General features: G+C 36.2%; 2 protein-coding genes across 6 annotated transcripts in view; both read left to right on the forward strand.

Annotated features, from left to right (window-relative positions):
• Window positions 1–7,359, forward strand: part of RIOK2 (RIO kinase 2) — a 28,069-nt gene extending 20,710 nt beyond the window's left edge. The window contains exons 10-12 of one of the 5 annotated variants that reach the window (XR_008423793.1): window positions 852–4,141; window positions 5,674–5,739; window positions 5,955–7,359. Coding sequence is in view for 1 of the 5 variants with exons in the window: in XM_019428873.2 (XP_019284418.1) it covers window positions 852–1,016 (165 nt within the window). In the remaining 4 variants the exon portion in view is untranslated. Of the gene's footprint in view, window positions 1–851; window positions 5,740–5,954 lie in introns of those variants that run through there. The other 4 variants (XR_008423795.1, XR_008423792.1, XR_008423794.1 and 1 more) reach the window with 4 other exon arrangements.
• LIX1 (limb and CNS expressed 1) overlaps window positions 5,956–21,733 on the forward strand; it is a 57,120-nt gene continuing 41,342 nt past the window's right edge. Inside the window, exons 1-6 of the mRNA XM_053907187.1 lie at window positions 5,956–6,057; window positions 7,909–8,395; window positions 9,201–9,269; window positions 9,392–9,440; window positions 10,862–10,992; window positions 11,197–11,342. Coding sequence (XP_053763162.1) covers window positions 10,880–10,992; window positions 11,197–11,342 — 259 coding nt within the window. The 5' untranslated portion in view covers window positions 5,956–6,057; window positions 7,909–8,395; window positions 9,201–9,269; window positions 9,392–9,440; window positions 10,862–10,879. The remainder of the gene's footprint in view (window positions 6,058–7,908; window positions 8,396–9,200; window positions 9,270–9,391; window positions 9,441–10,861; window positions 10,993–11,196; window positions 11,343–21,733) is intronic.

Here is a 21,733-nt window from a genome sequence, read left to right on the forward strand (position 1 = left end):
TAGTTCTTATAGGCCATTTTTACCTCAGATTGATTATTCTTTAATTTTTTTAACTTGACAGGTTTTAATAAATGTTTCTTTGTGCCTAGCAGAGTGTAGGGCATATTAACAAGAGACCCTTCCTTCAATGCTTGCAGTGTTTATTTCTTTTTTAGGAAATAAGTAGGGTGGTACAAGGGTATATACAATTAAATAACAGGCTGTAGTGCTTCAGAGGAAGACAAGATTATTGGGAGCAGAATATTCAAACTTATTCATCTTGTAAGTGACATTGGCAGCCTGGGTCTTAATAAGAAATAATTTGAAGTTATGATTATTCACTGAGAAAACATTCTACATCTCCCAGAAACTGTGTGAAGACTTTACCATGTAACTGCTGCCATCAGGTCGTCTCTACACCTGAAGTTATGAAGGCACTCTTGGATAAATTTTGGCCAGTAGTGAATGCTTTCAAACATAATTTTCTACTACAAAGCCATGTCTACTTTTACCTCAAAAGCAGAGGAACAAGCAGTTTTCTATCTTGTTGGGTAAATTTTTTTTTTTGTTTTCAGTTTTCCTCATGGACACTAGGTGGCACTGTTGTGGTTTGTTATTCAAAGAATTGTGACTACTATTTGCTATAATCTGTATTTCTATTAGGAATTTAATTTCTTCTATTTTATAACCATTAATTTGTGGTTTATTTTGTTGCTGGTTCATATGGTACTGTCAGTGTTTGGAATTTAAGAAATTCATGCTTGTTAACAAATATGAAAAATATTAACAATGTAAATCTTTGTTTTATTGAATATTGTCTCCTTATTAAAATGTTCAGTAATCAGTAATACTAATTCATGAACTCTTTCCAGGAATTGGTGAAACAGAAGGTGAAACGTCAGTTGACAAAACAGCAAAAATCAGCTGCCAGACGTCGATTACAGAAAGGAGAAGCAAATATATTTACAAAACAACGGAGAGAAAACATGCAAAATATTAAGTCAAGCTTGGAAGCAGCTAACTTTTGGGGAGAGTAATATATTTAAGATTTTGAATGTTTTCCAAAACATTAGTATGATCCCCTTTTAAGCCATCTTTAGTCTTTTCTAGACCAAGGCAGATACATAAATAGATAAATAAACTCTCTTTCATATATTAATTTGACTCCTTTGGTATGTGTCTTCTAAAGAATAATTTTAGTAATTCTGCTAAACCAATTTAATTCTTCCAAATATTTTAGATGATTAGTCAATCTGCTAAAATCTGTTTTTTAAAATAATCTTTATTAGGAATATTTGGGTATTTAAAAAAAAACTAAATTTCACTCTTTGTGTTGCTTTTTGTTCTCTACCAAAAACAAGTAGATTCCATGGTATCAAATCCCAGTTTTTCCACTTGCTAATGAAAAGAACTTTAAGCAAGTCGTATATGTGTCTCTCTCCTTTTCCACCTCAATTTTCTTACTATTACAGTTGGATTTGTAACTATTTAATAGGGTTGATTTTAGGACTAGGTGAGATAATACACAGAAGCACTAAGAACAATGCCCAGCACTTTGTAAACATTCATTAAAGTATAGCTTTTAGAATGATACAATGATTGTAATCATGTTTAGCTTTCTGATACTCTGCTAACAATTTGTTTTTATTTTATTTAACCACTGGGAGAATTTACTGCCACCTGTTTTTCTTAGACTCCAGTATTTTTTTTTTTTTTTAGCATTTATTTGAGAGAGAATATGGGCGCGATCTGGAGAGGGTCAGAGAGAGAGGGAAAGAGAGAATTCCAAGCAGGTTCCATGCTGTCAGCACAGAGTCCAATGCAAGGCTCAATCTCACTAATAACTATGAGATCATGACCTGAACCGGTATCAAGAGTTGGACACTTAACTGACTGAGCCACCCAGGTGCCCCAAGGCTCCAGTATTAAGGATCAGCCAGTGATGCATAGTTTTGTTTTCCACTATTTAAATTGGTAATGTTGTCATGGGAACAGAAAGTTGCCGTAGTCTCACCAGTTTCCATACTTGTTCGTTTTTATGCAGGCCTGAACAGAAGTAGAAGAGTTAGGAGTATAAGGAGGTAGAAGGGATAAGGAATGAAAACCTCTTTCTAATATTCTTGGGTGGGTCCAAAACATGTTTTCACTTAACAAGTAAATAGTGCAGGGGAAAGAAAATACATAAGGCATTGTAATACAAAGACTTTGTAATCCAGTGAGATTGGAAGATGGGTGCTTAAGTACATCTACCTGATGATATTCAAGTCTCAGCATCACCCAGTAGGCCAGAAGAGGGGCATCACCTATGGGAAAAAAAAATGACCACTAGATGGCAATGTCACTCCACAGTCACCAGCCAGAATGTCCTAAAATTACTTGCATCAGTGGTAATGATCTACTAGAGGAAATAACAGCAGATTTATTTCCAAGAATGATAAAGACAGCAGATTCCCTTTCACCTTTGTAAAATTCATTCTTCTATTTGCAAGACCTATCATTAATAAATACCTTTAATTATATAGACACAAGAAAATGTCCCAATTCCCTTGAAAATTAACTTATGCTAATTTGGAAAGTGTTTACCTAGCTTCGAATTTTAGGTGTGTCTTCACAGCATTTACTAAATCTACTTTAAAGCATTTCAGTAAAATAATGTTGAAGACATCTTAATAGAACCATAGAATATTTATCTTGCAATACATATTAGAGTATCAAAGGTAAACTGGGAATGAAACTATATGACATCTTCCTACTCAATTTTTATTCAGTTGATGCAGTCCACTTTTGGGTACCTACTACATAAACACTATTACTCTAGGAACTTTGAAATCTAAGTAAGCAGTTCTTATCCTGAATAGCCTCAGGTTTCTTGTGGTTGGCAGAACAGATACATCAAATGCGTAAGTCTAAGCAAATTATTCAGTGTCTAATCAGTGTCTAATATTTTTTTAATATTTATTTTTGAGAGAGAGCGTGAGCCAGGGAGGGGCAGAGAGAGAGACAGAGATCTGAAGTGGACTCTGCTGACAGCAGAGAGCCCCCCCATATGGGGCTCAAACTCCTGAACCATGAGATCATGACCTAAGCTGAAGTCAGATGATTAACTGACTGAGCCACCCAGGTACCCCTACTCACAATTTTTAAAAGATGTTTTTGAGTAGTCCTCAATTAGAAATTAGAATTTGGTCTATCAAACAAGATGTAACCCTCACATTTAAAACGTCCATAGTGAACAATGAGCAAAAACAATTTAAGTGTACTACTAATGTAGTCAAGGCATGTACTGTGGTTAATAAAACATTTTGAGTCTGCGAGTTCCAAATTTAGATCCTGGTTCAACCACTTCCCAGACCTCAAGTGCCTTCTGTAACCTCTCTAACCTCACTTTTTTGATTTGTGAGATGAGGACATTTAATAGTGCCTGTCTTAGAATTATTATAAAAATTAAATAACACCTGTAAGGAGCTTAGCACAGTACGTGAGACATGTTATATATTAGGAAGTATTTCCCAAATGATTTCAGATTACCAAAAGGAAGATTCGGGAGGAATCTTTTCTATTTCCAAGGTCACTGATATTTCACCTGTGATCTTTTTGGTGCTGTTTTCATCTCAACGTACAAATGCTTTGCTTGTAACCTTGCATCCTCTACTTGTTGCTCCCACTAAATAAGTTTTTCCTACAAGATAATGCAGTTTATACTTGTGCTAAATAACTTTGTGATATTGGTAGCCATGGGTCTGTTCTTTGGTGCCTAGCTGGCTGTCTTTGAGCTTTCTCCAGAACCTTAAAGATCTTTTAAGGCTACTAACTAGAAGATAATCATTTTTTTAGTCAAGTACTCAGTAAATGTTATGACAAAACATAGTTGTCTAGTTAAAGAACTTAACAGGTAAACCTGCAGCCCAGAGGTTTATCAGCCACTTCCACAAGGTGGAGGTATGAGTTCATTAGGTTCTCAGTGAGAACACTTCCCTGAGGTGTAAGTTTATTTCAAGTCGCATTCAATATTCTGGGTGGCTAAGGCTCACCATCTCCATTATTCTTCATCTCTCTTCAGAACATCTCCCTAGAGAGCATCAGGCCATATCTTAGTTTGACCTTGATTTGCTATATGAAGGTCTGGAACCATCTTATGCAACTGTAGAAGGCTGGGAATGAGGTAAAGTTCAAAATAACCGTGAGTTACACAGTTGTGTAATAACAAGGAGTGTAGGAATAACTCCAAAGTCTACAACACAATGAGGGACTAATATTGTTACATTTTAAATGTAAGTTTTTCTTTTGTCTTACTATCGTAAATAATGATGACATTAAAATTAGTATTTTATGTAACATTTAGAATCAGATTATGTAGGCTTAATTCCATAAATAGGAGTGTGCCTCATAATACAAATAAAATATAATCCTTGGAATATTTGTCACAATATTACATGGTTCCATTTTAAAAAAAGTAACCACTTGAAATGAATGAATCCAATAAGGGTGATCACTATAACTGCTTTTAGTGGAAGAGGTTCAGCTTACATTAGGAAGAAAAATACAATATTAACCCGTACATTTTGCACGTGCTTGATGTTGTCTAAAGATACTGAGGAAGTATACAGACTTTCAAGATAAAATTTTTGTTGACCTAAAGCGTCCACTATATTTGAAGAAACAAGATTAAACACATAACAATTAAAGGTACAAAGTCAACTGTACTGAAAGCCTGACACCATTGATCTCACTGAGAAACCTCCAAGGACAGTGGATAAGTGAAAGTTCAGAGTGATTTGGTGAATTATAGGGAAGAGGAATTTGGTTGAATAGGTAGATTAAAAAAAAGAGCTTGCAAAGAGGAAATCATGCAGAAGACAAATAAATGTAGTGTGCTATGGTTGGGAAGGGGGTATTGTGCAGCAAATGACCAAATTAAAGATTATTTTAAAATTTTTGTTAGAATTTACCTTGATGTATTGGAAAGGAGCAATTGTAGATTTTGAGCAGTGTAATGATTTGATTTTAAAGGGGGTGGTGAGGCACCTGGCTGGCTCTGTTGGTAGAGCATGCAACTCTTGATCTTGGGATCATGAGTTCAAGTCCCACATTGGGTGCAGACATTATTTAAAAATTAAAAAGAAAAATTAATTAAAAACTAAAAACAAAGGGGATGGAAAGGGGAACTAGGGAAACTTTGTCAGTGTTAGTAGATTGGAAGGAATCTTGAACAGAAGCTAAAATGTTGCCCAGTCTGCATAAGTATTAAGGTTTAGACAATCTGGGATAGAATCTTACTATTACACTGGAGGTGTAAACATTCTTGATTAGTTTGTTTTTATTTTAGAGATGAGAAAACATTTTTAGATGTAAAATTACTTGCCCAAAATCACATGGAGTGAATAGGGTTGGGAGTAAGTGGGAGGAAAAAATGGAATTGGTAAGTACCAGGAAGGTGAAAGGTAGAAAAACCAGAGTATCTGTGGTTTAGAACTTTGTATCCAGCCCAGGGGTCTCTTTTGCAAAGTCACTAAGGTCCACAAACTTTGACTTGTCTTCCTGGTGTTGTGGAGGTATGAGAGGAGACAGTCCTTACAACCAGGTCCAGGTTTTGAGTCCTATTCTCCACAAAATTTCCTCCCTTTTTAGAAAACATGTTGGTTTTTTTTGTTTTTTGTTTTTTTTTCCATGATAAGCCTTTCATTTTTCTCACAGGCCCAAGAAAACCGATCTCAGTAGACTGAAGCTCTGCCTGGAATATTTCTGGTTGTTCATGAGGAGGTAGGAGGGGATTAAGGTGGTGAGGTGGGGAGTAGTACTTTTTCCTTGAGCTCAAAGCTACTGAGGTACCTGGGGAGGATCAGAAGAATATATCATTCTCAAACTTGGTCTTTCTCTAGTTTTCAATTCGTAGAAACATAGGCCCCCTTTGTATGCAGTTTTCTATTCCTCTTTCAAACAAATTTTGAAAAGAAATATTTCTTCTGTGTCAACAGGATACATGCTAAGTGCAGTACTCTGATAGTGACTGCAAAGGAAGTGAAATGGAAATTATAGTTTACAGTGTGAAATGGATGGGCGCGAGGCTTTTATCTTAATGTAAGCATATCCATAAATATAGCCTGAATTGAATTAAGGGTATACTAATGATGCAATCTTTACAGGAAGTTTCATCTAAAATATATGGAGCTATGAAGTTAGTGGCTTGCTTGAACTTAGTTGATAGCCATCAACTAATCTCAGGTTTAAGTCATTTATTTACAGCCAATAAACATTCTTCCTGGGTTTGTTTTAATCTAATATTAATATTTTTTTTGTAGTCTAGGTTTTCATTTTACTTTGCTCATTACTGTTGCAAAGATTTAAACATTCCAAAGAACTCATACCCCAGAAACATGACCATCTAAAGGAAAAAAAAAAAAAAAATGTTAGCTTCAATTAGTCTATCCTTTCTTTAAAGGAGACCTCAACTCTTTGCGTTTATTGAGAGGCTCAAAGACTCAGCTGGAGTTCAGACACCTTTTTTAGGATCAATCTGATCACTTTATAGCCACAACCTGTGTAAATTTTTTCTTCAACATGCAGCAAAATAAACTCCTGTACTGGATAGCAGAAGGTAGGGGGAGGGGATGGTTCCTGTGAGAAAATGCAAGGAGAGGGAGAGGAGCCCTAGTTATTACTAGATAAACTTTTATGAAAGAAAATATTGTTGTAAAATCCACTGGAAAAAGTCACTCCCAAAACAAAAAATGTTAAACTGTTTTTCTTTTTCTTTCAAAATATATATTATGCTGGAAGTCAGCCAGCCACAGTTAACAGTAATATGTTCAGTTTTCCACAGAACACATACCTAATGACCCAAGGGCTTGGCATCAGTATCTCCAGTCTTGTAAATGAACATTCAAATTCTCTCACCTTACTAGTAAAACCTCCTCTGGTGATATCTTTGGCCTCTAAAGTATTTCTTAAAGAATCAATTTTTACTTCTCTTTCAGGACCAAATACCAAGACAGAGCTGGGTAATTGGTTACTTAAAATAGTCAAGATGACATGGGCTCATTCAGGCCCCCAAATATATATATGTAACAGAAGGTTTGGATAAATGGATGTACTTCATTGTGCTTTCTGGTTAAAAGTGTTGATTCTAACTGCCCTGACACAGATAAAGAGCAGTTCACTAGCAGTTTTATCTTGTGGGGAAGGATATTATTTTAAGAAAGCATTTTTTATAATATTGTATGAAAATGAAGAGATGTACATTCTTTTAATCTGTAAATGGGATATTAATCAATTTTCTACTTACCTTTTCACGTAGTTAAACAGATTAGTACTTACTGGTGATTTCCTAAATGTAGTGAAATATCAGGGTAAATATGTCTGAAATAAAGTTATTTTATGTTACCTGTGTCTTTTGAATTTGTCAGAACTTTTGTCAGAAGTTGCCTTTCCAACTGACCCTCTCATGAATACCTTGATTCAAATATCTCACTGACCTTTCCCAGTTAAGAGTTAACAAAGTTGATGTTAACCAGCTATTCATTCTTCACACTGGTGTCTTTAGTTTTGTTTAGCTAACACTAAACAGTCATTAGTTATTACCTCAGCAAAGTCACTTTCTTCAGGGCCTTGCCCTTCTTCACCCTCCAGAACACCCCTAGAAACGGTCCTGCACATAGGCAACCCTTGACCCTCTTGTGCCAATCCAGCTCTTAGGGCCTTCCACCCATCTCCCATTGGAATCTGGATGGATCTGCTATGTTCCCCATTGTTTTTGTAAAGGATTTACTGTCTCTGTTTATTTAACTGCATGACTTGAATTATTTTTCATTTTATTTACTTTATCTTAAATTGTAAATTTTTAAGAATCAAAGCATTAGCAAGTAAGTGAAGAAATTATTTCAGAGAAGATAATCTTCCTGAATTTCAATCAGTGTCTTCTCCCTTCTTTAGGTACTTGATCCTCTAGAGATGAGTAGCTATAAGTTGGCTCAGGCTCAGTTACTGCAGTGGAGTCTGCATGCCTACATGCCTGCAATCTCACCATCTTCACTACAGCCTCACCTACAGGCCCATTCTCCTGTTTCACCTACCCCAGCCTCCTCCAGGACAGAACAGATCATGAAGTGAGGGGGCACAGAGGATAGTGGAGGTTCTTTCCTGTTTCTAACTAAAGATGATTCTTTTCATGCATTTATTATGTGTTTTAACATTCTGGGTGTTATTTCAATTGGTGACCCCCACTTTCTTATCATTTTTGTACCTGTAATGAACTACTTAACAAATATATTACTATAATGATAAGAATAAATTTTCTTTTCCTTACCAGCAAAATGATTGTTTCCATAGACGTTTTTGCTGCATTGTGCATGAAACGGTACAAAATATACCACCTTGATTTCTCATCTTCTCAAAGAGTTCTGTACTCCCTGGGAGCTTAGTAAGTGTGCTATTGCACTGAGTCTTTCCTTTTTACCATTGGGTGATAAGTTTTGATCACTAAATATATCAGTTGGATGGCATTTCTCACACATCTGAGTAGCATTCTAACAGGATTTGTAAAAACATCATTTTGGTTTTCACTGTAGTCCTCTACCCTTGTTTTAATACCTAAGTTTTGCTTTTGGCATATGCCTACAGTTGGCTGAGGTTGACAGTGAAATCTAACATGTGAACTGTAGAATCTGTACTAAATAGACAGGGGTATCTTAGGTTTTCCCACCTCCCTCATATACTTTCTACATTAAAGACATAAAAGGGTGAGAAACCCCTGAGTAGTTAGTTTAAACTGTCTTACAGTAACACTCTAGAGTGAGAAGTCTTTATGGATGGGCAAGGAATAAATGCTTAGCAGAGGATTTGGAAAACTTCTGTTGAAGCATTGGGCCTGATCAGAAAGAAGAAACTATACTATCCAACTAGAATTCTTTTTTCATTTTTTAAAATATAACTCAGTAAATATCATGATATTTTTACAAAGTTATCTTTGCAAAGCCGTTTTGGAGTTCTCTAAGCAGACCCTCAGTTTGTCTTTAGAAAAATCTTGTGGAAGTTGAAAGTTAATTTTCTTAACAAATTCTTACCTTTCATTTTAGTTAGCATTAATAATGAGTATCTTTGGGCTTTTTTGTTTTGTTTTATTTTGTTTGTTTTTGGATTTTTATTGTGTGTGTGTGTGTGTGTGTGTGTGTGATGAGTATCTTTGAACTCACCATATTAATTTGTGTTTCTCATATTGTTGAAAGGATATGAAGTTTACTATGGTTATTAGAAGTGATCTGTTTGAAGACCAGTCCAGCTTTTAGGAAATAAGTGTAAGAGTTTTCAGAAAGCTATAAAGTGTGTGATAATATTTGTGGCCATTTGTAATATAGCTACAGAATCATAAATGTTAGATCTGAAAGAAAGCATTCAGCTCAATCCCCTAATTTTCTAGATGAGGACTGTGAGCCCAGAGAAGACATGACTTCTTCAAAGTTATACAGGTAACAAATATCAAATCCTAGATTTTACTAATACAAAATTCAGTATTCTTTCCATCACAATACACAACCAAAATATTTTTATGTACTACTAAAGATAAGCCCATAAAAAGTCTATTTATTGACCAAAATCTCGGCATCGACCAGTTTTACATTATCAGATTCGCTCCTTTGAGAATTCCTGGCTCTCTAATGGGAACCTTATATGTTTTGGTTTCCAATTCAGTATCACACTGAAAGTACTTTCATTCATTTATACTTTGTGTCCAATAAATGTATAATTTTTTTTTTTATCTACAAACCATCTAGCTTCTCTTTTAAATTATAAGCTCATGAATGGCAAAGATGCTGATGATTTCCTATTTGGTGCAGCCCATGTAAAGTAAAGTACACTTTGGAACCCTAAATAAGTGTCTTAACATGTAGTGCTACTTCTTTCACATCCTTTTTTATAATAATATCTTTTCACAGTGGGGCAGCCCCATGTCTCTGTCGTATGTGACATATATTCCCTGTGGACATTTACTAAGTAATAGTCATTATGATAAGACTTATTGTGACAGCACCATTTCCTCTGTTTCCTTTTATTAAGCCCACCCTTCTACCATCTAGCTGAAGAAGACTATTGCATGGAAAACATTTTACTTTTATTTTGTCGTTAAAGGACTGTTTTCAGTTAATCATGCAACACAACATAGTTATGGAATCTGGAAATGGGAGAGCAATCTCTTGTGCCAACTCCGAAAAAGTATTTTAAATAAAAGTAAAGTAGTCCTTAACAAGTCTTCAATAAACTATCATAGGTTATAGCCATTAAAACCAGTTCTTTTATATGTGTTATGAATCCTAATTATTGCAATGGAATCTCATGACATGTTTACGTCTCCTGTGGAAAGACTATTTAACCTTGTCGTGAGTGGTATGGGAAATAGAGAAAGAATCTGTTAAGGTATGTTAGTAACTACCTATATTCTATTGAAAAAAATATATATTTTTGCTTCTTCTGAAATTTTAATAGAAAGAATTACCACGAAATAAAAGGAAGTGAATGATATCAGAATTCATTAAACTCAATCTTGGGAATGATTTTCCTTGAAGAGTCAAAACAAAAACAAACATTCCTAGGCAAGCCAAAAGACAGTACCAAGGTTTTATTTGCCACTACCCATCATAAGTGACAATAACATGGGTGATGGGGAAAAAAAAAAAAAAAGAAAAACAACTTTTAAACTTGGCTCCCAGAGAGATGCCCCTAAATTCAAATAGCATAATCTGGTCCCTGGCTATATCCATACTCTTTATAGCACTTCTTTACCAAAGAAGAATTTAGATTATACTAATTCTGAACTGAAAGTCCTGAGCTGGAAATTTCTTTGTTACTAAGGTAATTTCTTTGACAAATAACCTTCTTGATTTTATACCAGGGGACAGCACATTTGAAGATGGAGGACCAAAAGAAATACCCAAGTCGGAAAGCTGCACACCATTCAGGCAGAATCTGGTTGGAGAGGAAAACTGGTCTCATGATTAGCGAGCTTCCCCAGCTAGCCTGTAGGTGGGTGTGTTTAACAGAAGGAAGCAATGGGAACCCGCCTGTCAGCCAGCCTTTAGAGCTAATTAGCTCAGCATACAACAAAGATAAGTGAGCCTGGGAGGAGGGCCCCCTGAGGGGTCTTTAGATTCTGGGAAATGTCTGATTGGCAGATGTTAAAAGGGATTCTTTGGTAATCCTGTGCATCAATGAGCTGCACAAATTCAGTCCAGGACTGCAAGAATTCAGGCATGAGGACACTGTGCAGCAGGCTCACACAGGCAGACCCAAGATGGACAGAACCTTGGAATCCCTGAGACACATCATTGCCCAAGTCTTGCCTCACAGAGACCCGGCTCTAGTCTTCAAAGACTGTAAGTACTGAAGGGGAAAAAGTTTTCTGAAAATAGTCCTAAACGTCTAGTCACATCCTATTTAAGTATGATTTCTCCTAAATCTCTGTAGTCGTGTGCTGTGGTCTAAGTGATATTTAACTTGTTCCTGACTTCAGTCAGGAGAATGATTTCATTTCACCTACGGGTATTAGTTGCTGGGTTATTTTGTCAGTGATACATCTTGCTAACTGTTTGGAAGTCTTTCCTAAAATATAAGCCTTGCCTAAGACTTAATGAACTCTTCCAGATGCTTTTTTAAATAAAACACGGCTGATTGCTAATGAGATTAAAACTAAAAATAACTTAGAAATGATAAATACTCTATATTTGTTAACCTGTTTCACCCTCCATAACATGTTAACTGTGTTAAGTCAAATATTGTGTTTGTCTGAAAATTTTTATTGCAAACAAACAACAATAAATCACCAGTGAGCTCTTAAATTTTGGTAACAAATTATAACACTTTAGTTAAAAGGCCAATAAAATTAGCCTTCCCGTATCTGCAATGTCCCTATCCCCCCAAAATCTAAACAGCTATGGCAAAGTTATTTCAAAATCTTTTTTAATGATTATGAAAAATAATTCACTCAAGCTTCCCAATTCTAGCAATACTATTATACCATTTGTCATGTAACTTAGTTTCTGGAACCAATTTGATTTCCTGCTGCTGCAAAACAGACTATCTTCATGTTGTATCTTATCTACAGTGAGTTTCATATTACAAAGGGCTTCTGAAATAGAATTTTGCTATGGAACTGCCCAAAAGGTAAAATGCATATGGAATTTTTTTTTTCTTCAATAAGTTACAGCTTTCTTTGTGAATCTTGTTATGTTTGTCTCCATCAAAACATCAATGCTTTGGATTTTTGCTCTCTGATTGCTGAATAATGTTAGTTTCCAGATGTCCTTTTAGTTTATATTTCTCATATGTGTGATGAAGAAAAAGAAATGTTGGGCCATTTTATCCTATAAAATTTTCTTCTTAGAAATAAAATTGTAACCAGTATGCCCTTTAATGCATAGTGGAAGCCCTTTATTTCCTTCCTCTCTACCTTCCTACCTTTCTTCCTTCTGTCTTTTTTTTTTTTTTTAATATTTTCTTCAAGCATATGTCAATAGCTATGCTAGACTAATGAAAATCACTCCCTCCCCCAGTCTAGCCTGGAGTCTATTCAGGTTTGGTGTGTTTCTTTAAGTGAAAAGGGAAGGAAAGAATGTCTTTCTCTTACAATAGCACTGAATTCACTAGTGAAGGGTAAAAGGGCCCTTGACCTGCTCAAAGCTTTGGATAAATTGTATAGAGCCAGGGGTCTTATACTGTGGATTTGGAGAATGGAAGCAGAAAAAAAAAATAATAATAAAATAAAAGAAAGAAAGAAAGAAAGAAAGAAAGAAAGAAAGAAAGAAAGAAAAAAAGAAAGAAAAAGAAATAGAGGAGCAATTTTTCACCAAATTTCTTGTCAATTCAAGAAGTTTACTCTGAAATTATATGGTCTACTTTTTAAGTTGAACTAAATCCCAGGAATTGTTTACAGTTTAGCCAAGAGAATAAAATAGAAAAAGGGTTAAAATAAAATATGCATTATGTTCTGTCATTCAGACCTTTGCAGGAACTCTTTTCTATGGAAAAATAAAGAAGTGTCCAATTTTATATATTTCATTCTTTAACATAGAACCTAAATTTGATCAGATAGCATTGCCTGTTTACCCTGGAATAAGCTGTACTCTGCAACTGCTCGCATGGCTTAATAGGTGTGAGTATTAAACTGCTGATCCTCTCCCTTCAGGTGTTTCTAATCTGAAAAATGACTAAATGAAAGTAAGCCAAATGGCAAATTTCTGTGCCAGCGGTTTTTTATAACATTGAAACATCCAACCACTTACCATCCTCATGGAATAAATGGGAACAGGCTTACACACTTTCTGGAGCAGGACGTCAAAAGTCTGCCTGGGGGTTATGCCATGCCTTGGCAACCTATCACGCACGTGCCAGAGTTTAGCACGTGGACTCATTTTCTTTGGCACACCCAAAAACTGCTGCCACCACACTCATCTTTTACACAGCTTGTAAAAAGCTGCCATCAGCCTTGAACAGCAGGTTCTGAGCAGCCTCCTCTCCTCCTAGTCACTCCTGGCCCCCTTTCCCCCAACCCAGTCCAGTCTCTTCCTGCTATAAGGAAAGGGCTAAGCACTTGGGCACATCACTGCCAAATCCTTAAGAAAAATTGCTACCTTGCTTTCCTGCAAGATGAAAAGCCAATCCAAGAATTTTTAAAACCCAGAACAGTTGAACAAAGGAGCATTAAAACACACACACACACACACACACACACACACACACACACACACATATATACACACACCACATACTCTAAAAATGTTTTTCTTAATTTCTCTTCTATAAATGCAAAGAAAGTTTTTTTTTTCTCTTCATTCTTCAGAAACACATAATACAAGGAATGTAAATGATCATTCGATTAATTTTATGCCTTCAGTGGCTTTTGGTTTGTTTAAAAACAAGCAATTGTAAATTGAATTTTCTCTTCAAGTTGGTCAGGAAAAGCACCCAGAGAATTTTCTGGTCTGAGATGGATACACATGGGGATAGTTATATTCATTTAAAGAAATATTATTTGGATGCTTTTCTTAGCATCCCAAGTGGCATTTTGCAATGAATTAAATCTCTCATTTGTTTTAGACAAGGTGTTCATCCAGCAATAGTTGCAATTTTTTTTTAATTTTCTTTCCTGGAAAGAAATGAATTCCATAACAATTTTTTTTCTGTTTCCCCCTATTTCACGTTTCAAATAAAAAACAATGCAAAGACATTTAAATAAGGTCAGCTCTCAATTTGAAATTTGCTCATCTAAGCTGACACTGGACTGTTCTCCACTACCTAAATGTCTCACATTTGTAACAAGTAGCACTAGGAATCTCTACACCACCATACAGAATCTCTTTGCTGAGAAATTAAGGCATATATCCATGTTGCCTTCCATTCTTGGCTTTGTGTAACATTCAGTTTCTTTTCATTTGTCATATGTCACAACCAAAGATGAGCTATCCTAAGAGCAGCCCTTGTCAGCTCTTTTGAGAGTGTGTGAGAGCTTACTATTTATTTACCACTGTTTGACAGTTCCTCATGTGCTTTCTCAAAGGAAATCCACATGATTTCAAGATGGCTGAACATTCAGATTCTTCTGAGTGTTAACTTTTCACATGACAATACCATAATATGTTTATCTGCCATCTTTGGGCTCTCTCTTTATCCATGCATAGTAATGCTAGGGTATCAAGTTCTCATCATGTGATGACAGGCACTATGCTAGGAACGTTTATTCACAACAAACCAGTAATGTAGGTACTATTGTTAATTATAGATGAGGGAACTGAGTCTCATGAAGTTAAGGTGACTTGCCCAAGGTCATACTGTTAAATGAGTGATACAGCCAGAATTCAAGTACTGTATTCCAATTCCTCACCTTTAGCCACTACAAAACTACAAGACAACTATTGGCTCCCAGAGGTGTTATATAACCATGTCATTTGTGCTGTTATAGGAAAACGAGGGAGGGGACAGGGAGGAGGATTGAAATGACCTCTTTTGGAAGTATGGAGAGAACCCACTAAATAGGCACATCTGAACAGGAATATGACAGGAGGGTCAGAGGGGAAGGGCATGTTTGATGAGAAAGAACAGCTTGTCCATAGAAGCTAAGGCAATACAAGAACAAGGCATTAGGGGAGGTGGAGACAAGGTGGTAAAGGCAGGTGGAATGATGCAGAAGTGCAGGCAACAGGGAGTCTTCAGAGTTAGCAGTGATCCTAGATTAGTTATGCAACTTTATGGTTTTATGTTGCATTGGGAAAAATATTATATTGACATCTTTTGGAGGCACACTTCCTCATGCTAAGTTAGGGAGAATTTAACTTTTTCAATGGCGAAAATCCTTTTGCCTATTCAGGCAAGATGCAAGATGTGTGAATATAAACATGCCTGTAGTGAGAAATCACTTTGACTTAACTGAAAGCCCAAATCAAGGCAAACTTTATTAAAATAGATTGTTTAAAAAACTATCTTAGTTATCATTTAAGCCATGAGAATGTGTTAGTTTCCAGCATTGACTGATAAAGTGATGTTAGATTTCATTAATATGTTTTACGCCCAAATTTCATCGTGAAAAAATGAGACGTTTCCTTCCTAATCATTGCACAATTAGAAAATGTCTCACGTATTTGAGGTGCATTAACTTCCATTTGGGAAACGTTTTTCGGCATGAAAGGTTTTATTTATATCAGATAGGTGAATACTTCAAAAGGTTCATTTTTACCCTTTGAAAAAATTGGACCAGACTATAAAGTTATTAAAACCATGTTAGTAATCATGGTTCTGGCTGTATGCAACCCAAGAGAGCAAAAATTCTCAAGAGTAAAGTATTTTCTCTATCCCATGCTTTTTAGTGGAGTTATCTGAAATCTATAAATTTGATGATACATTTATGGGTTTTGCATTTCACAGAAAGAAATGGAGTAGGATGTAAGGGATGAAGGTCCTTATGCAGTAAAATCTCTACACATATTGCACTGCATTCCACCACAAAGTGTGCCTAAAAGAATATGGTTAAAAAAAAATCTCACTGCTCACTAGCTTATTTCAGATTAATGATTGAATCTTAATTACAATAATTTTAGCATCTAAACTGTGAAGCCTGTTGAAGCCTATTGAAATGCTAATTTTACTTTATTACAGGATACAACTAGAAACAATTATATAACTATACTAAGAAACAAATGCAGATTTTGGTTCAGCTATCAGTGGCATAAACACTGTTTCCTAACTCTTTTTTCAGTATATATACATTTGGTAGAATTTAAATACTAAAAGTATCAGCCCCAGAGGAAAACTTTTCAAAATGGGGAAAAAAAAAAGTGGCTTCTTGATCACTTAATGGCCATCTGTCTTAATACATTTATTTCTTAATACATAAGTAAGATTTAACAAATCAAAACAAAATATGATCTATATCCATCCTGTGATCAAATCTAGAACTTCTTCATGGTCTGCTGTCTCATCTCAACATAGGTTTTTTTTTGTAGCAGTTAAGATTTGTTAGCCTGATCTCAACTTTAACAACTTCTGAAACTCATGTGTTAAGTTACAGCCCATAATAGGATACAGCTGCACAAGGGTGAGTTTCTAAGTCATGATTTTTCTGTTTAAATGATACGGTTTTACTGATTATGTGCTACAGATTGATTTAAGAAATGTAAGACAACTTTAGAAGCCTTTCATAAAAGAATCTTCTGTATTTAATACATTTCATATTGAAGTTTTAACCCCAAAGGCTCTTACTTCTTTGCCTCCATGTTCAAATGCTCATATACGTTTAGTCTGTCAAGGTAGTTAAAACAATCTTATTTTAAATTAAAAAGAAATAAAAAGATTTTTATTGAAAGTTTAATATTGACAATTGTCAATAACATTGACAAAATATTACACTCCCTGTAGTTCTCTATATTCTTTCTCTTGTGTTCATGGAATGCTATTTGAATTATGGTTTGGCTTTTTTTTTTTTTTCCTGCTGCGATGATAATCAGTTGATCCCTATTTTGATCTCATCCCATCAGGCAGCTGTGGGAACCCGTCATTTAGTCACCAGTCCTTTGACCCTTATGGCCTATATTATATAGTTTACATTTCTCTTGTGCAACATGAGTTGTAGCTTTGCTAGCATGTTTTTGTCCACACCTAGGTTGGATGTCCCAGGAGGGCAAAGCCATACCTTGCACTTCCATGTGCTCTCCCACAGGGTCAGGCACCTAACAGGTGCACAAAAGACATTTTTGGTTGCTGATTGATTTGTTTTCTTCCTCACAAAAAGAGGAGAATATTTTTCCTATTGTCAGGTGTTCTCCTTTATTATAAAATAAACTGTACCTGAACCTTCTAAAACATCATACAGTGATACCTGAAACACAGCCTAATTGCATGCATGGCTAAACTGACAACCATATGAAATAGGATGGAGGAAAAAAGGACTCTGGAAATAAACACCCTCTTCAAACAACTTCCCCAGAGCACTGCCTGGGGTTGGTCATGGTAGAGCACCTCCAATCATTCCATATTCCACATTGGCACAATAACTTAGATTACCAATCCTTATATTCATCCTCAGGGTCTAACCTTAACCCTGGGTCACCAAAGGCCTTGCACCATGCTCTTTAGGGCCAAACTCTGTCTATGCCTCATACTTTACATAAACCCTAGTTAGACAGCTATTGCAGAGTTGTGAAAGGCTTTTTTTTTTTTTTTTAATGATTATTTACTTTTGAGAGAGAGAGGAGTGGAGAGGGGCAAGAGAAAGGGAGACACAGAATCGGAAGCAGGCTCCAGGCTCTGAGCGGTCAGCACAGAGTCTGATGGAGAGCTTGAACTAAGAGCCGTAAGATCATGACCAGAGCCAAATAACCAGCTGAGCCACCCAGATGCCCCGTGAAAGCATTCTTATAATGACTATATCTAGGAAAAGTACATTATACACCTAAAGCCACATATGCACAGATTGAGCATTTTAACTAAACAGAATTGGTCAGCAAAGCAACCAGTGTTTTTTTTTAAATCTTTGATTAGTTATCTAAAATTAATAGTCCTACAAAGTCTCTTAAATACAGTGTAATGTCAGTGCCTAATGGAACATGAGAAAGATATATACTTCCTGATTGATTAAATAGATTACATCAGGTTTTTATTCTATGTAGCTTTGTGATTAGATGACATCATCTGACCATGATGCACATATAAACCACACATGGGAACTCAGGCATGCTGCTGATGCTGTTTAATTCTGGTATACTTCATGATCTTTTATTTTATTTTAATTTGTCTTTGTGATTCCCTTTTGCTCCTTCATAGTCTTTCCCCTTTGCCTTCTTTAAAAAAATTACTCAGTACTTCCAAAGATATAAAAAATAAATGTAATTTACTTTAAAATTTTTTTAATGTTTATTTATTTTTGTTTAATTATTTTTGAGAAAGAGAGACAGAGTGTGAGCAGAGAGAGAGAGGGAAACACAGAATCTGAAGCAGGCTCCAGGCTCCAAGCTGTCACCACAGAGCCCAGTGTGGGGCTTGAAGTCACAAACTATGAGATCATGACCTGAGCCGAAGTCAGATGCTTAACCAACTGAGCCACCCAGGTGCCCCCAAAATAAATGCCATTTAAATGTCTCCCCAAATCATATACAGTTCAGTAACTTTAAATTCTGAAGGTTGGGGCGCCTGGGTGGCTCAGTCGGTTGAGCAGCTGACTTCAGCTCGGGTCATGATCTCGCGGTCTATGAGTTCAAGCCCCGCGTCGGGCTCTGTGCTGACAGCTCAGAGCCTGAAGCCTGTTTCAGATTCTGTGTCTCCCTCTCTCTGACCCTCCCCTGTTCATGCTCTGTCTCTCCCTGTCTCAAAAATAAATAAAAGGTTAAAACAAAATTAAAAAAAAAAAATTCTGAAGGTCAAAATTAAGCCAAAAAGAATGAGATACTTTTTTTGTACATTTTGGACAATCTCCCAAGAGGTTAACTTTGTAAAACAACCCAAAGGATCATTTCAAGAAAAATGTTCAGGGAAGAGCATGGGGACCACAGCAGAAGAAAAGAAAAAGCCAACAAAAGGAGAAACAAACCAGCTTTCCAGCTGCTGAAGGAGCTAGGCACTGATTCAAGTGCATTCCTAAAAGAAAGTTCCTCTCCTGGGAACAAAGTAATACTCCAAGTTGTCTCAGTCCTGCTGTGTAGCTGTGGCTACCTTTGAAAGAGTGTCTACACATAAGAAAAAGGGGCCCAGGATTCCTACACGTTGTACCCAACCTGACACACAAGCTGTGCCAGCAAGATTCCCCTGGCCAGATCAAAACCCGGCAGAACCTGAGGATGGTTATAAATAATGAGACAACTAGGTCTGTTGGTCAGTGTCCTGGAGTTTACCAAGCCAAATGCAAGACCCAAAGGTATCCCATTTTACTACCCATTTGGCACGAATCATAAATTGGCATCACACCTTGAGCTTGCCCCTTAGATTATTTGGGGGATCTTTTTCTATTTGTCCTCAAAAAAACTAAGAAATCACATTTGGCAAGAGCAAGCTGTACGTGATTGAACTGCTAGAATAGAAAATACTAATTAACTTTATTTTAAAATATCACCTGCTAAGGCTAATTTAATTAAAGATTATATTAAAATATTGCATAACATAAATCCATCTGTTTAGAGGCAGAGAATCAATTTAAAAATATGTTAATCATCTTGAAAGCCTCTTAATGATTTATCCTTAAATGGTAGCCTTTCCAATTTGTCTTAAACTGTTTTTGGCAAGTGATATTTTACCCAGCTAGAATTTTTTCTCTGTAAGGCAGAAAAGAAATTGGTTCTTTTTTTCTGGTAGATTTATAACATACTTTTAAGATCCCTTTTTGCTAGAAAATGAATCTTTTCCACTTAGGACTTATCTCTTATTAGGTAGTTGAACTGGGCAACAAACTATAATGTTTCTATTTTCCTGAAGCATAAACAGTCATTAAGCATTAATTTTAAGTGAAAGTTAGCCCCTGTCATGTTTGCTAAAAGCAGTTGTATTGCCTTTAGCATCCATTATAAAGTGAATAATATGGACAAACATCTCTGTTTCCAGATTTTGAGATGTAGCATTTCATCCATTTATTTTCTGGCTATTATGAAGCTTTGTCTTTACCAGCAAATAGTATCAAAAGAGGCCTCCCTTTACCATTTCTGAACTTTTTGCATATTTTGGAAATAAATAGCACAATGTGTACAATTAGAGAATTTTCAGACTTGCAGACTTTTTTTTAGAATGTTTAATGATGTGGTTTCCAACCCAGGAACAATCAGTTTCAAAGATGCCACATGCACGCATATAATCATGCCTTTTTCTTTCTTCCATCACCTTCTCTAACCACAAATAATAGCTAATGCTCTAGTGCTTACTATGTGTGAGGGTCTATTCTGACATTTCCCACTTAAGCCTAACAGAAACTGTGTAGTAAGTACTGCATGTTACAGTTAGAACTGGAGTAGTTAAGTAGGTACCTTTGAGTGGTAAAGACAGGATTCAAACCCAGGCATTCTGACTCCAGGTTCCATGCTTTTAACTACTGAGTAAACTGCCTGCCAGTTGATAAAAGGTGGAGAGAGAAGACACAGTATACATTTTTTTGTGTTTGAACCAGTGTCTGTATTTGAGGATTCTTCTATAACACGCTCTATAATCCTTGGACATTTACATTCTATACATCTCAAAATGCCCATATGAAAACATAGATCATTTCTCCCTATTGGCATCTGCATCACACGCATCCAATCCGTGAAAATGACAAGCTCCAAATTTGTAGGATAAAAGCCCTCTGAGTGTCTGGTGATTGATGATCTTATCTGAAGGGGATTTGTGCTCCTTCCAGGCTGCAGAATGAGCCCTCTCTCGCCTGCCTCATCTCTTACCCACTTCTCATAGATTTTTATGCCTGAACTCCTCCCAGAAACCCTCTCTTTGGTTCACTCAGATGTACAAGAGCAGCCATACATTCTCTCCAAGTGTCTGTGCTTGTGTCTTCATGGATGGAGTCACCACAAGCAGCACAGCACCTTAGGCAAAGACAAAGGTCAAGGGACTCTGTGCTCCTGCCTTTCTCACCCACTTGGGTAAAGCTGGGGCACTAGGCCAGTGGGGTTCATTTCCAGTTATTAAAGGAAGCTAAGTCCTCTTACCCTGTCTCCTATCAAATCATACCCCTTTCCTAATGGCACCCTTTCCTATGCCCTCTTAAACAATTCCTTGGCTGACACATTATTTTTCTTACTCTGTTTGTCAAGCCATTCTTACTCCTTGGAGAGCACAGCTTCTTTCTCATCATGGTCTATATCTCATTCTTCTGAAGTGGCTCAGCTTAGGCCTTCCTCCAGGGTAGACTTTTCCTGAACTTTTCAGTCCACATTCATTTGCTTTCCCCCTGTGTGGATTGAATTCTTGTGCCATAAATTTTTAGGTTTTAAATATTACTTTAAAAACATCTCTGTTCTACAATGTAGCACTCTAATATTTTCTTCACCAATTATATTATCATATATTATTTCTGCAATCAAACTGTAAATTTTTATGGGAAGAAGCCTGTTATGAACTTCTTTTTTAAATCCATATCATCAAGGTCATGGTCATCAGATAAACTATGCCAGTCAGTACACATTGTTGGTTAATTATGTTCCACTAATGCCAGAAGCTACTTTCAAATCCTTTTCAACACATTGCTCTAGGCAAGTCAGCCTAAGTGTGTTTGAGTTGGCACTCTAAGACAAAATTACTTACCATC

Source organism: Panthera pardus, unplaced genomic scaffold, assembly GCF_024362965.1.
Source record: "Panthera pardus isolate Hobbes unplaced genomic scaffold, ASM2436296v1 HiC_scaffold_2, whole genome shotgun sequence".
Classification (NCBI taxonomy): Eukaryota; Metazoa; Chordata; class Mammalia; order Carnivora; family Felidae; genus Panthera; species Panthera pardus.